This window comes from Cyprinus carpio, chromosome B18 (assembly GCF_018340385.1).
Source record: "Cyprinus carpio isolate SPL01 chromosome B18, ASM1834038v1, whole genome shotgun sequence".
Classification (NCBI taxonomy): domain Eukaryota; kingdom Metazoa; phylum Chordata; class Actinopteri; order Cypriniformes; family Cyprinidae; genus Cyprinus; species Cyprinus carpio.
Window position 1 is genome coordinate 27,748,782 of NC_056614.1, and position 16,927 is coordinate 27,765,708.

The 16,927-nt window shown below is 36.0% G+C and overlaps 1 protein-coding gene across 1 annotated transcript in view; it reads left to right on the plus strand.

Moving 5' to 3' along the window:
• LOC109063204 (sucrase-isomaltase, intestinal-like) overlaps window positions 1-13,890 on the plus strand; it is a 64,320-nt gene extending 50,430 nt beyond the window's left edge. The window contains exons 40-47 of the mRNA XM_042743639.1: window positions 175-323; window positions 7,732-7,816; window positions 8,043-8,099; window positions 8,279-8,403; window positions 8,661-8,749; window positions 9,751-9,800; window positions 10,432-10,593; window positions 12,869-13,890. Coding sequence (XP_042599573.1) covers window positions 175-323; window positions 7,732-7,816; window positions 8,043-8,099; window positions 8,279-8,403; window positions 8,661-8,749; window positions 9,751-9,800; window positions 10,432-10,593; window positions 12,869-12,943 — 792 coding nt within the window. The 3' untranslated portion in view covers window positions 12,944-13,890. The remainder of the gene's footprint in view (window positions 1-174; window positions 324-7,731; window positions 7,817-8,042; window positions 8,100-8,278; window positions 8,404-8,660; window positions 8,750-9,750; window positions 9,801-10,431; window positions 10,594-12,868) is intronic.
• The last annotated feature ends 3,037 nt before the right edge of the window (window positions 13,891-16,927 follow it).

A 16,927-nucleotide genomic window follows, 5' to 3' on the forward strand; every position in this document is an offset into this window, starting at 1 on the left:
AAGACAAAACTGGTAAGGAAAATATTTGTAAAAATTATATCACAATAAACAATAAAATTATCCTAGCATGTACATTGCAAGAGAGGAGGAGGGAGCTTTGCATGAGAATCCATTCAGGTTTTCTTCAGCAGTGCTGAATGACTGTAATGTGATGAGTTTTGTGATGTTTGACAGAGGCAGGATCCCGTGGCCTGGGGACCGGAGTTTGCTGCTGCGTCTCGTGATGTGCTGAACATTCGCTACACCCTCCTGCCGTATTTGTACACACTGATGTATGAAGCCCATGCTCACGGAAACACTGTGGTCAGACCCATGCTGCACGAGTAAGTGTCCACCATTTAGTTGACCCACAAATGAAAATCATCTGCTCACTCTCATACAATTTCAAAACCATAAGAAAGAAAAAAAAAAGTTTTAAAACCAATTTAAAAACTGTACGTGACCTTGAACATTTTAGAAATGTTTCTTCCTGGTTATGCAAACGTTAAGCAAACCTTCCATTTTAGCATTTTGCAAACATTGTGTGAATGTTACTTTTGAATGTTCCCTGAACAATCTGAAACAAGTATCATTTAAAAACTCTAAAAATTCTACTAAAACATGAAAAATGTGTACGGGTCAAAGATGAGATGTCCCATTTTGGTGACTGCATCAAATACATTTACAAAAGGGATTATTATATATGCAGACAGCATATTAAATCATGTTAAGTGTCTACTTTAATGTTTCAAATAACTTTTGTGAAGATAAAATCTCAAAATATGGATGAAATAATGCTCCAATGCATTCAGCATAACAAAAATATGTACATACAAATGAAATATGTGAAATATAAGTGAACATATTAAATTTATTATATTTTAAATGATTAAAAACTTGCTGCTGACAACTGGGTAAAACCTAGTGGTTGCTCAGAAAAAAATAAAGCTGCATTATACTTTTATTGTTTTGATGCTTGAAAACCCTTTTTCATCTTTGAGTCATATAATGTTTTGTGGTAACGTTTAGAGAACATTATTAAATACCATATAACTTTGAACAAACGTCTATTGACGTTACTTAAAGAACTTTTATTTTTTTGATGATTGTTCGGGCCACCGTATCTTTGGTTTACTTTCGTTTTCACTTGGAATGACTGGGCGGAGTTTTCAATTAACGGCGGAAGGATGGAGGATATAAAGGAGATGTGACGTACCTGAGAGAAGCGCGTCATCAGAAAGTTTGTGTGCAAGGTTTACAGGTGCATTGTTAGGAGTTCATGGGTTCCAGTGAGGAGTAAAAATACGGCCGCTTGGAGTATCTTTCCCTGTGAGTGATGTTTGAGCGGCGTGTAGTTTGACTAAACTTAAGCGTGATGCTTCCAGACCGTCTGTATTGGTGGAATATTCCAACAAAAAGCTGGCCGTTCATCCTCCTGTCCTGGTGTCTGACGACAACCTGCTGTTTCAGCTTCCTCACGTTTGCAAACTGGGTCAGTAGCCTACTTGTACGCCACCCCATTTCACACATTACTTCACACATACCCCCTCACATTAAATTCCTATTCTGTATGCTTTTTATTTTCATGATTATGCAAATGTTATTTTTGCTCTTTAAGACTGTTGGTTGATATTGTTCAGATTTAAGAAACAATAACAAGTTTTATTTAATGTTTCTTTCTTTCTTTCTTTCTTTCTCTCTCTCTCATCTTTTTCTATGGTCAATTTATGAATGAACTTGGACGTGAAACTGCCACTATGGAAAATAATAGAATGACGCGGTTTCTGCACGTACATCTCATCTTCACGTGTCAAGTGAAAAGTTGTGAGCTTTGTTTTTTTATGACCTTTTTTGTCATGTTGTTTTTTTTTCTCATGGACATTATGGAATAAATTTCCCTTGTGAATTATTCCTTGGACTGTTTTTCATTATTATTATTATTATTATTATTATTGTAACAGGTGGGTTTTTTTGCTATCCTGGGTTAACTTATAATTTTTTTGACAGGATTTATCTTGTCTGGCGCCCGAAAATTTTCTTTAAAAGCGTTTATTTGAGCTAGGGCGGCCACCACCGTTACAGAGTGGCGCCCGAACAGGGACTTGAAAACTTAAAGACCTGAACATTTATTGTGAATTGTTTTGTTGGGGAATTATTGAAACCTTATGGTAAAATTGTTTAGGGTTATTTTTTTTTGTACCATAAAAGAAAACTGTTTTTGGAAATTCTGTGCTTTTGATTACGGGAGTGTTATTAATTGGGAAAAGTTTTTTTTTGTGTGTGTGTGTGAACTTTTGAATTTTGAAAGTGGATGTGATTTATTGAACCCTTGAACAGAAATGTTTTAATTAACAAGGATGTTTTGTCTATGGTAAAAGTTGTGAAGTTTTTGTGGAACTTGTATAAACTGTGTCTGGGGACGTTAATTGGTTCAGTAGAGGTTAACTACTTGTTGTCTTTTTATCTAGCCATTTCTGAAAATTGCTGTTTTGTGAATAGTGTGGTGCTTGGAATTACTGACAAACACAATTATTGATTTACATATACATTTACTGATATTCTGCCCAACATTTCTTTCACCCACACAAGCACAACACATATGGCGACTTCCCCTCTTTCCCCATCCACATTTATAGAAATGGAGTCACCTCCAGACATCTCCACTCCTGTATGGCCACCAGCAGTGCGATCTCTGATGCCACCAGTAGCTCCACCTGTGAATCAAACCCCTATTCCCTTCAGCCCCATGCATCCTGTGTCCCGTATGCTAATGGATTCTCCTGTTCTGGCTGGCAGCACACCCATGCAAACAGTCACCTGGGCACCCCCAGGGGATAACATGCAACTATGTACATCATCCGAAGGAGGATCTCTCTCAAGTGCTCAGCATGACCTACCCAACGTTCTACCAAACTCCTGGAAAAGAAATCCAAAAGTTTACTTCTCAGGTACAAGGGAACTGGGAAAATTTATTTGACTTGATGAAAAGACAAGAAAAAACCATGAATGATTTTACCCAAGAAATGAAAGCCACTTCTACTCAAAACAAAAATCAACTCTCTGAACTCGCTGCAAAAGTGGAGGATAACAAGAGTCAAGTCTTCACTCTGCTGACCACTACCAAACAACAAGAGGAATCTGAAAACAGACAAGTTGATTAAAAGCTATGAAGCAAATGATTACAGCTGAACTCCAAAAGATGGAATCTACCTTGGTGTCAGAAATGCGTTTCATGGTGGATCAACTCCAGTCAGAAGTTCAGCAGGACATCAAAGCTGTGCAACACACATTTCAAACAAGCCATGATCGCATTACTATAGAACTTCAGCAATTTGTCACCCAAAATAACCAGTTATCCAAATGTGTAAAGGAGTTGAGAAAAGAGATGGAGAAAGGATTTCAGGATCTAAAAAATCAAATTGACGAACAACAAAAATTGGCACCACAAATTTCCAGCTCCATTATTTCAACTACGCCATCTGTGTCTACTCCAGCAATTCCTTCAACTTCTTCACCCCCCTTCCCCCCACACCTATCGTAAAAAAGTGATCATATTAAATTAACTTTTTCCCACTTTTGGTAGACCATCAGATGATGCAGACCCCCTACTGTACTTAACCAAATGTCAGGATTTCTTGGCCCTTCATCCCCTAACTGATACAGATATCCTAGCCACGTTCCGTACTGTCCTACATGGAACTGCACGTGACTGGTGGGAGGTCAGACGTTCCAGCATCTCCACGTGGAGTGAGTTTGAGGCTGCATTCCTTTCTGCATTCTTGTCTGAAGATTATGATGATGAACTGGCTGAACGGGTCAGAACAAAAATTCAAAGTGAGAAAGAATCTATTAGAGACTTTGCATTCTCCTACAGAGCCCTTTGTAAAAGGTGGAAGGCAGATCTAACTGAAGGTGACATTGTTAAGATGATACTTAAGAACATCAAGCCTTACCTTGCCAGCCAATTGCGTAGTCGGGTGAGTACTGTAGAAGAATTAGTCAAGTTAGGACACCAACTGGGAAAAAGATTATGAGCAACAGCTTCGATATGAAGGGGCGAATGGGCCCTAAGCATCCAGCCACATCACAAAGAGCCTCATCGAACCAACCTGTTGAGAAAATCCCAGTTCAGTGTTGAAGATGCCGAGGACAGCATCCGCCAGGCAAGTGTCCACACTATATCCCTCCACAGTCACCTCATCAATCATCCGGTCACCAATATACCAGCAGCAAATATCCTTATTCATCCCCTCAGACAAGGGGTCAGTCTTCTAACCACTCAGTTACTGCTACAGAAATGCAGAAGCCTCCAACTAAAAGCAAGAAAGCCTCTATCTTCACAAACCTTAATGCATCGATGACAGTACCTCAGCAGTTGGTTGTTCCCGTTAGCATTGCTGCATGGACTGGAAAAGCCATTGTTGATACTGGGGCAAGTTACACACTCATTCATGAAAGTCTCATGAAACAGCTCACATCACCAGATCAGCTTCATCCCTGGTCTCGTGGTCCTCTCTACCTAGCAAATGGAGAAGCAGAGATTCCATTAGGATGGATGAATACCACCATACAACTCCATGACCAAGATTTAACTATAACTGCTGCTGTTTCTGTGATCACAAGCCCTCACCTATGCTGTAGTTCTGGGGTTGGACTTTATTTTCTTCAGTGGAATGCAGCTTAATGTCACAGATCCAAAATATTCTTTCAAGTTTGCCCCTGTAAAGGAGTACCCCTTTCAACCAGGTAATGCTAGTGTGCCAATTGTGAGTCCCCAATCTGAATACCTGCAACAGAAGAAATCAACACAGAATCTGTCCCTGTTGAGTTCTGTTCCACCTCCATTCCCCCAACTGCTAATACACCAATCTGACCTTATGGACGAAAAAAAATGTTAATCAAAAATGCAGTAAATGAAGCTCATTTACCTCCAGATGGTAAACAACAGTTGCTCCACCTCCTGAAAAGCAATCCTCAGGTATGTACTCTCCGGACTGGACGCACTGATGTTCTGCAGCACCACATTTATACCACTTGTCAGGTACCCATTGAGCAAAAAACCATACCGTTTGTCCCCTGTTAAGCAACTTTCCATGGAGGAATCTAAAAACATACAAACGACTCCAAGAAGTAGCATTCTGGCCAGGCATGTGGTCTGATGTAAAACATCATGTGAAAACCTGTGTGAAATGTCAAATAATAAAACATGACAATCAAAAACCTGCTGGGAAATTGCAGCAAACCACTACCACTCACCCAAACCAAATGCTGGGAGTTGACATCATGGGTCCACTACCAAGAAGTACAAACCAAAATGAGTACTTGCTTGTGTTTGTTGATTATTATTCTCGATGGGTTGAGCTGTTCCCCATGCGTAAATCCACTGCCTAGAATGTTGCCTCTATCTTTAGAAAAGAAATCCTGACTCGATGGGGGTGTACCAGATTTCATCCTCTCAGACAGGGGTGTACAGTTTGTCTCATCTGTCTTCAGAGAGTTGTGTGGAAATTGGAGTATTACTCCTAAATTAACTACCGCATATCATCCACAAAGTAACATAACTGAACGAGTGAATCGTACTCTCAAAAGTATGATGGCAGCATACGTGGACGATAACCACAAGAAATGGGACCAGTTCTTACCTGAATTCCCGGTTTGCTTTAAATTCAGCCATACAAGAAACCACTGGACTGTCTCCAGCAGAGCTACAGCTTGGCAGAAAACTTCCAAGGTCCAATGGACAAGATGCTCGATAGGGCTAATTTAACCCCAGATGCTGCTTCCTACGATGTGGTCCAGCATCTTCATCACTTACAGGCCCAAGCCAAAGAAAACAGTAGGAAAGCAAAATTGAGACAACTGAGAAAAATACAACAAACAGAGAAGAGATTTAACATTCAACAGCAAGGATCGTGTATGGTTGCGTAACTTCCCACAGTCCAGTGCACAACATAATTTTAGTGCAAAACTAGCACCAAAGTGGAAGGGACCTTACGTATTCTGAAGCAGCTGGGTCCTTTGAACTATAAAATAGCCCTGGAAGACACCGGAGAAGATGTCCGTATAGCACATGTCTGTAATTTAAAAATGTGTTTTCAACAGCCGAGGATTTGGGAGTCCCAGGAAACACAAAAACTACTTGACCTGTTTCAAGAAGCCTCTGATGAGGAAGAAGAATTTCTAGGTTTCTAATCCATGCTTTCTTTTAAACAACCATGGGTTGTTTTCTTCAAGGGAGGGAGAGTGTGGCAGTGAAAAACTTCGGGCCACCGTATCTTTGGTTTACTTTCGTTTTCACTTGGAATGACTGGGCGGAGTTTTCAATTAACGGCGGAAGGATGGAGGATATAAAGGAGATGTGACGTACCTGAGAGAAGCGCCGTCATCAGAAAGTTTGTGTGCAAGGTTTACAGGTGCATTGTTAGGAGTTCATGGATTCCAGTGAGGAGGAAAAATACGGCCGCTTGGAGTATCTTTCCCTGTGAGTGATGTTTGAGCGGCGTGGAGTTTGACTAAACTTAAGCGTGATGCTTCCAGACCGTCTGTATTGGTGGAATATTCCAACAAAAAGCTGGCCGTTCATCCTCCTGTCCTGGTGTCTGACGACAACCTGCTGTTTCAGCTTCCTTCACGTTTGCAAACTGGGTCAGTAGCCTACTTGTACGCCACCCCATTTCACACATTACTTCACACATACCCCCTCACATTAAATTCCTATTCTGTATGCTTTTTATTTTCATGATTATGCAAATGTTATTTTTGCTCTTTAAGACTGTTGGTTGATATTGTTCAGATTTAAGAAACAATAACAAGTTTTATTTAATGTTTCTTTCTTTCTTTCTTTCTTTCTCTCTCTCTCATCTTTTTCTATGGTCAATTTATGAATGAACTTGGACGTGAAACTGCCACTATGGAAAATAATAGAATGACGCGGTTTTCTGCACGTACATCTCAACTTCACGTGTCAAGTGAAAAGTTGTGAGCTTTGTTTTTTTTATGACCTTTTTTGTCATGTTGTTTTTTTTCTCATGGACATTATGGAATAAATTTCCCTTGTGAATTATTCCTTGGACTGTTTTTTTCATTATTATTATTATTATTATTATTATTATTGTAACAGGTGGGTTTTTTTGCTATCCTGGGTTAACTTATAATTTTTTTGACAGGATTTATCTTGTCTGGCGCCCGAAAATTTTCTTTAAAAGCGTTTATTTGAGCTAGGGCGGCCACCACCGTTACAATTTTTTAAAAGGTTTTTTTTGGTTTATTGAGGCCACCAAGGAAAATCTGTGAATGTAACGAGGCCTGTGGATAAGTGATGACAGAAGTTTCCTTTTTGTGTGAAATATCTCTTTAAGACCTTCATTCATGTCCTGCTCCTTCAAAATATATCTTCATTACACCATCTTTTCTTTCTGACACTATTTTCAGTCCATCCTCTCGTTTCAATTACATTTCCCCCAAAGCATCATGGGAATGACTAATCAGAACTTGGACCAAATGCTCTGTGTCTGTATTGGTCTTATATTACTGTATCCATTTTTTTTTTTTTTTTTAAGCTTACTGTGTTATCACTTCTCTGACCCGTCTAACCTTCCTTTTCCGGAATCTGCTATTTTGTTCAGTATCTTAACCTCTGTATGTTCTCATTTCTTGCTCTAAATCTCTCTCTTGCTCATTTTTTGTTCTCTCCCTCTTGAACTGTACAGTGTTGAGTGGATGATGTTCTCAGTGCTGTGTCCTTTACTGTAGGTTTGTCACAGATGAAAAAACCTGGGGCATTGACAAACAGTTCCTCTGGGGTCCTGCTCTTCTGATAACACCTGCTCTGGACCCGGTATGAAAAACCCTGGCTATATTACTATACTAATGTAATACTACATTAGTGATAATTGTAATACTTATTACAAATAAGTAATTGTTAATATATATACAGTATTTCGTGTGTGTATATATTCAATCAGAATATATACACACTTACACTTACAGAGAGACTTACAGTTCTTATTATTGTTTGGGTTCTTATTTATGAATTGTTTTCTCATTAATTTTATTTTGTAAAGGGCGTTACTGTGGTCAAGGGATACCTGCCATATGGCGTCTGGTACGATTACCACACGGTAAGCATTTTACCAACATGCAAGTAAGCATTTTATTAGTCAGCATTCAAATCTTTATTAGCATGTCAATTTAACAACCAGTCATAATGAAGCTAGCTTCTGAAACAAATTCAGCCTGCGGTACATTGTCCTCTATATATTGGGGCCTCTTATCTGCTTGTATGTGATTTATCATCCAGGGTAAAGCTATAAGAACAGCAGGAGAGTTTGTGGATATGGATGCACCGTTAGAGAAAATTAACCTGCATGTGAGAGCAGGCCACATTCTGCCCTGGCAGAAACCAGAGAACAGCACACACTACAGGTGAAGTGATGCTGCATCTGTGTTAATACCTCTTTAATGGGCCATTTTGCTATACTTGCTTAGGCTTCTTGCCCCACAAACAGTCAAGTTTTCTTTTATATGCCCATTTTCCAATTTCTCCTCCTTTAAGAGTTCACACTGTTGTTTATCAAGATGAGCAAGTGCCTGAACACTGAATAATTAATATTATGTAAATGTGAGTGGTTGTATGTTTATATGTTGTACGTATGTTTAATGTGTTTTGTTTTTTCTTGTAGTCGTCAGAATACTCTGGGTCTGATTATTGCTCTTAATGATGGAGGTGTAGCAAAGGGATCCCTGTTCTGGGATGATGGAGAGGGAATCGGTGAGTTTTGTGTGGTTGTGTGTCTGTAGGAATGGGAATCATGGGAATTTGATGGTTTTGACTCCGCTTGATGTTTCCTCTTCCATTAATGATTTATTCAACCCGGTTCACAGGAAATATGTGGAAATACAACAATTCTGCAAAATGATTACATTGCTTCTTGCAGCATTTTGTGACACTTTAAAAATGAAATGTTCAGGGAGTAGTGCTAAAGTTGCATTCATTATTATCCAAAACAGACAAAGTTGATTTTGGCAATGTCGGTTGTTGGTTGCACATATTGTGGAACTGAAATGTCCAGTAAGTGGCGCTAAAAGGTTCATGGTCTATTGCGTTTGACAACAAAATAACACCTACACTAACCCCTACTTTATACCTAAACGATAGCATTAATAAAATAGATAAAAACACATTTTTTCACTACTTAAACTAACACATTTTGACATTTTGACACTTAACCAGCTCCATATGTATAGATTTGCTAATGTAGTAAACTTGCTCTGTAGCGCACCCAGTACAGCATTGCACTCATCATGTACAGTACTACGGTAAAGCATTCTGGGGTCATTACATAGTATTGTGCAAAGAAACATGTGCAAATAAGTCTTGATTTAGCACTAATCTGTCCCTGTAATTATAACTTGTGTGAAAAGGAATACAAGTTGTTAGCATATTACTGCCACTGGTTTTCATTTTAGCTCGAAACTGCAGTGAATTGTATGTATAGGCGTGTTTTTGGAGTTTAGCAAAGAATCACATATTTCCAATGAACCTGTGGTGGTTTTATTGTTTTGTTTGTTTTTTCATAGTAAATACTGTTATTGGTAACATATTTAAATTTAAAGTCTTATCAGCAATACAGTCAGTAAAACCCCATTCTGAAAGCATATCTTTATATATTATTTTGTGTATGTTGTCTTTAGTTTTATGTAGATCATTCTAAAACCATTTATCACAATGTTTCCTCTCTTAATATTCTTGTTTATTCTTTCTCCTTACAGATACTGTCCAGAATGGCCAATACCTCTTGACATCTTTCTCTGTGTTTGATGTAAGTTAATATGTTTTGAAGAAGTGTGCAGTTCTTTCCAATTTATTTGGACTGTGGTCATTAGATCCAATGGGGAGTCCAAGATTGTCCATCGCACTTGAAGCCAAACATCTGTGGCCACTCTCTATTTATAAACAAATCCAGATCCAAAACTATTTCATGCTGTAGCAGCTCAAGGCCACTTGGCCCAGGTCAGAGCTCTCTGGACGTTCTGTGGGTTTGATGGCGTACTGTATGTGGCGAGATTATTTGAGCGGTGGGGAAAACACGGCCCTGTGGAGTAGAGAACTGTTTGTAAAACGAGGTCAGACTCAGCTAGGTTGAGTTGTCTCGGCACAGATGTTACATAAATACTGAAACAACTATTTTCTGTTATTATTCATTCTGTTCTAGTAATATCTAAGTGAGAAAATCTCAAGAAATGGGTCATATGTCCAATTTATTTTTATTTATTTTTTTGCATTGTGACATTATTTTCATGATAATCAAGTGCATTTTCCCCACAAATATTTATTACTGTAATGTATCTGAATGTTTTAATGTCAGCACTAATCATTTGCAATAGCATTTTTGCTCATACTGTAAATGGGCATGTGTGCGTTACACCTGTGTTGTGTGATTATGTTTATAGCGTACTCTTACCAGTGAGGTTCCTGTAAATGGCCTGGCCGAGGCTGACAGACTGACCCTGGGTGTCGTGAGGGTTTGGGGTATAACAAGCAGTGTCACTCAGGTTACCATGAAAGTGAATGGAAAACCTGATGCCAACTTGGGATTCACATATAACTCTGAGGTGAGGTGATTCATGCAAACATGTACTTTACTATGTGTTTTTTTTTTTTTTGCTATCAAAACCATTGATACAGTTATTAAAAATGGTACCTTTTATGTGGACAACAAGAGGTGCTGCTTAAAAGAATAAAATCTATTTTATTTTAATTCAGTTTTATTCATTGGAAAATATACTGTACATGTAAAATATCATGTTACCTTGCAATGTTTAAGAATGTAAAATACCAGATAATTGTATAAATTATATTTATTAATTATTTAATATTATTTAAATTAGTCATTTTATATGCATATTTGAATATGCATTTTAAATTGATTGTTTTTGAAGCTATGTATTTGCCATTTGTTAGCCGAGTATGTTGTATATAACTTTTATGACAATGTTATTTTAATTATTTTGTTTATTATTATTTATATTTTTATTTATTATTATTTTCCTGAATATTATAAATAATTAAATTATTTAAATTTAAAATAATTTATACATCATGGAACTATTTATTTGCTGTGTGATTATAAGAAGTTATTTTTTATTTTTAAGGAGATTTTAATATTTTTATTTTAATATTTAAAAAGGAAATCATAAAAAGGAATAATATTATAAATAATTATAGAATTTAGATTGAAAACAATTTATACATATAAGTATATATTTGCTGCGTTTAATTTATCCTGTTCATATTTCACCCCAAAATCAATACAAAAAAATATGAATTTATAATGTCCTTAAAAATTATTTATTTTAACTGAAAATTATTTACACATCATGGAAGTTGTTTTCTGCCTTTAATGTGTGCAGAGGACAATAATAATAATAATAATAACAATAATAATAAAATACAGTAATGAGAATCATTATTGAGAATAATTTAGAAGGTAAACTTCTGAATGCATTCACCCCATTAATTCCTTCTTTTATTTTTTGTAAGATGTTTTCCTAGTCCTCCATACCTTGCCCATGCACTTTGTGCTTGATGAAATACATAGAGAAGTTTACATTCTCCTGGACTGTTAATATATATATATATATATATATATAGAGAAGTTTACATATATATATATATGACTGTTAATATATATATATATATATATATAAAGTTTTATGTGCATCGACCGCACCATTTCTATTAATAAGACTGCAGGCTGGCGCTCCAGAGACTTATACGAGTCATGAGAAGAACTGAAGTGGGGGTGACAAACAAACTGTGTGCATGTGAATCTGAATAACTAGTGTTCCAGCCCACACTACATCATTTATCTTTCTTAGTATTTCCCGACTGCATAATAAGTCTGAAAGAGGCGAGGCAGCTCCATCTGTCTCCATGTGTGTGTTTGTCCTCAGTGGCTTATGTCAGATCAGAGGTGGCGTTTCCCAACGATTCGCTTGAACATCTTTTATTTTTCTTCATCATGCCATTATGAGGTCATTGACTGAATTGGTCTGTAATCACACACAAATTTAAGCTCTTAAAGGAATAGTTCACCACCAAAAATGAAAAAGTGCTGTAAACGTACTCACCATCAGGCTATCAAATATTTAGAGGAGGTTGTTTCTTCATGGGAACAGATTTGGAGAAATGAAGCATGCCATTGCTTACTCACCAATAGATCCTCTGCAGTGAATGGGTGCCGTCAGAATGAGAGTCCAAACAGTTAATAAAAACGTCACAATGCACAAATAATCCACTTTCTATGAAGCGAAAAGCTGCATGTTTGTAAGAAACAAATCCATCAAGACGTTTTAACTTCAAACTGTCGTTTCCGGTTAAAATATGTCCATGATATAGCTTTCTCCAGTGAAAACGTTGCCTCATCTGAATCAGGAGAGAAATATGCACAGATCAAGCATCGTTTACAAGCAACAAGAGTAAGAAACAGATCTAAACAAATATGTGTGTGAATTTTGATGTGAGAGGACAACAGGAGATTTTTTTATTTTTTTTTTACTGTAGGAAGCGTCTTGGATTATGGACTCGTATTTTGGCCAAAAACAAATGTTTTAAGTTAAAACACCTTAATGATGGACCTGTTTTTACAAACATATGCAGCTTTTGGCTTCACAAAATGTTAACTAATGGACTGGAGTGGTGTGGATTACTTGTGGATTATGGTGATGTTTTTATCACCTGTTTGGACTCTCATTCTGACGGCACCCATTCACTGCAGAGGATCCATTGGTGAGCAAATGATATAGAGCTGAAATTTAACTTTCATTTTGTTTGGAAAAATGCATTTTTCTGTTGGATTAACGCTCTCTTCCTTTCCCTCAAATTCAGGAGCTGTATTTTGACACAACATCACAATCTCACACCATCGAAACACCTTTCACTATCACCTGGACCACAGGATAGATATGGACACAAGTCTACGGAGACGGACTTGACCCAAGAGCAATCGCATGATTATTTACCTTTATTTATGAATGTTCAGTCAACTAGTAATTTATTTAGCATTTCTGCTGGAGGCTTTTTATGGATATCGTCTGGACTTAAAATATGAAATTATTTCTTCTAAAATAAACGTTTGACGTTGTTTTTGGTTTGGATCTGATTTTAAAAACTATTAGTGGTTGTGCAAGTTCAGGCCGAACTTGGAAGGCTGGATCTGTAATGCCGGCATTTGGGGAAGTGGAAATATAATGATAACCCTTAATTATCGACAATCACAGCTTTTTAACGAGAAAACCTCTTAGCGGCGGCTACCTGCCGGGCGTTCTTCACGCATGAGTACAGTTTGAAGTAATGATACAATAATCAATTATTCATTCTACAGTAAACATAATGATATCAATTAAGCAATGGAGACTTCTAAATTGATTTCTGCTCTAATTGGCAATCATTGCGAGCTGGAGAGATGGACGCCGCAGGGAAGAGGGCGGGAAGGGAGTGCCTCCGATATTTAGACGCTAGCCAAAAACAATGATAATTGAGGAGCTTTTTTTATCCGAGTGTGAAACAGGATGGAGCCGTTCTGACTGAGAGTTTAATTATTTGGGTTTTCTATTATGTGAAAGGGGTTTATCTAGAGCTTGTATTTAATTAGCGAAGAACAAGTCCTGCTTTCCGTGGTTTTTACAAGAAAAAGAGCAGTTTTCCTTCTCTAGTCAGGCAGTGAGGAAACATACAATTATTCATGGAGTTTATACAAAGTTTCAAACTTCTGTCAGCTCTGCCTGAGTTGGTTGTGTTAATTTTACCATTAGAAGTTCAACGCTGTCCATTAAGTGATATATGAAAGAATAATACAGCTGTAACGTGGAGAAAGATTTTAAAACTGCAATAAACTGATTTATACCTCAGGAAGCCTGTGACTGATTTGACTTGCTGATTTTATGGTAATATTTGCTTCTTTCTTTTGTTTCTTTCCTGTATGCAAGCAATCCAGACATCAGTCAGAAGTCAGGTGCATTAAAACAATCAATCTGATTCAAATAAATCAAAAACAGACAGAGAATGTAGTCTTGATTTAACCAACCCTCCAAACAAAGACTGGGATTGAGAGGAAAGTACTCATGGGGAGCAAAAAAATAATAAAAAAATAGAGGGTAACAACAAAAAGACGACATGAAAGATCAAACGCACACTCAAGTGACTTCAAAGCATCGACATGTGATTGTGAGTGTTTGTGACGTTTGTATGCTGGAATACATTACACAAAACATGGGTTAGGGACAAAAGTGCAAAGAAAACATTGACGCGCGCTGATCTAGAACACTAACGCTTTGTTTCCACGCAGGTTACAGATGTGACATGATTTCATGTCAAATATTAAAAATAGAATTATATCTGGAGTTTTGTGATGAAGAATAATGTGTTATAATCAATGATATTACACTGTATATTGTTTGACTCTTGTTATTGTCAACTAGCCTAAAGTTAAAACTATTAAAATTATTTTTTGTTATTTGCAATAAAGTTGAAATAAAACAAGTAGATGAAATACGTACACTTCAAAACATACTGAAGTAAACTCACTAAAACTTTATTTTTTATAAAAAAATAAAAATAAAAAATTACAAAATCCTACAAAATCACAACAAAATTACTAAAATTAAATATGAAAACTGAAAATACAAAAACAATTGCTTGTCCCAAATATCAACAAATAGTATAGTCTATACTGAAATAACACTGGTTTCACAAACGCTATGTTAACAGGTGCAATTTTGTAGTATTAGTATTAAATGTGAAATTATATATATCACAAACGCTATGTATATATATATATATATATATATATTAAGATTAATAAATGCTACAGAAGCTTTGTTCATTGTTTGTCTATTTTAACCAATGTACTTCATTAGCATGTCTATTTAAAAATTTATTTGTTGAAATACAGTAAAACAGCACCTGACAGTATAATTGGGTTCAAGTCTTAAAAGATGAGAATTAAATATATATATAGGAAAGAAAAAAGTTTATTCAAATAAAACTTCTGTGAAAACTTTTAGACGGTTATCTTTTAGACAGACACTTTGCATTTTGTCAAATAAACCCTCAATACTAATAGCTTTCCATTATGATAATTTGCTAGCAATAAAGCTAATAGCTTTCTAAGATGGAGATTATGTTCTTAAAAATGCGATGCTGGGATTGAAAGAGATGCTGAAGGCCTGGGTTGATCTCAAAACACACATGCACGCTTGTACTGTCAATCTTAACGCGACGCTAAATCGCTGACAGACCCAATAACAGGCGGCTTCCTCACGAGTCATTTCACCACGTGACACTCGGTGACAGGGCGGCGCGCCCACGCAATTTTCCCTTCACTCGCGCGCCACTGACGACAGGGGGCAGAGAGGGACGATACCTGGTAATTGCAGCTGCTTATGCTTCACTTCACACCGGCTGTGACAGGTGTGTGTGTGTGTGTGTGTGTGTGTGTGTGTGTGTGTGTGTGTGTGTGTGTGTGTGTGTGTGTGTGTGTGTGTGTGTGTGTGTTTTGAGTCGAACTGAAAATATTCGGTCTGATTTGAAATTCTTTTCTATTTTGCTATGAATTGTGCGGGTAAACACCGTTTATTGTGCTTGCGTTTCCCACATGCGCGCATACTGACTTCTAGTTTGCAAACAGTAATTTGACGCAACAAACAGTTTGGCTGAAAGGAAAAATACCCCCCGACAAGCAATCAGAATATATATGATGTTTAATAATGTATATCCTACCGCTACCTATGTGGAAAAGGATTTTTTTTAGGTGCTGCAAAATAGAAAAGCACAATAAATGCACATATTTTATTTTATTTTATTTTAATATTTATTATATATTTGTATTTAATTTGTTTAGTTCATTCTTATATGATTTAATCGTGAGCATTAATAATTTTTAATGATGATAAATAATTTTCAATTCATTTGAAATTATTGAGTTAGTTAGCTACAGTGAAATAAAAACACAAAGAGGATGAATGCAAATTGTATTTAATAATCCACACTAGGGCAATAGACCGGATGCCAAGCAGAGAACAGAACACAACTAATATAGTGGAGCAAATGAGGATAATTAACCAGACACACCTGAACTAAATGACAAAATCAAACATGAGGGAAAACTGGGTCACAGAACACATGAGGAATAAAAAAAAAAAAAAAAACGGCCTAAATATAGTTTAATCAACTTTTAATATTTCTTATTTGAAATAAACTTGTTACTTTAAATGTAAAGTCTTTGCAAAACAATAAAACTATTATTCTGATGTGATGGGAAAATCTTGTGTTTAGCATGAATGTGCAAATGAACAACTTTTCTACAGTGCTTTCTACAATGAAAAATAATCTTGTGAATGAAAAGGCTACAATATTTTGAAAACAGCTATGGTCAGCAACGATATGTCATGTTTCTTGAAAACTGTAGGAAGTATTTTTTATATTATATTATATTATATTATATGAGTATATGTATATGGGATTATAATCATTTTAATTATATATCATTAAAATATATAATTAATGTTATATAACTGTATTTTATAATTACATATATTTTATTTTGTACATTAGATATATTATTAAAATAAAAAAATAATAAAATAAATATAGTTATCAAATATATAATATATAATATTATAAATTATATAAAATGAAAATTATAATTATATTATAATAAATTGTTTTATAATATAATACAATATAATATAATATAATATAGTATTGCTTAATTTTAATAATAATAACATTTATCGTAAAATGCAACTTGTTATATTTCTTAATTGAAATAAGACAATCTATGACAATATTATTCTGAAATTAGGCTTTAATCACTATTGAAAGAACACAAGTTTGCACTAAATTTGTAAAGAGTGGTAAAGTTTTTCTCTGTTGGTGTCTGTCTCA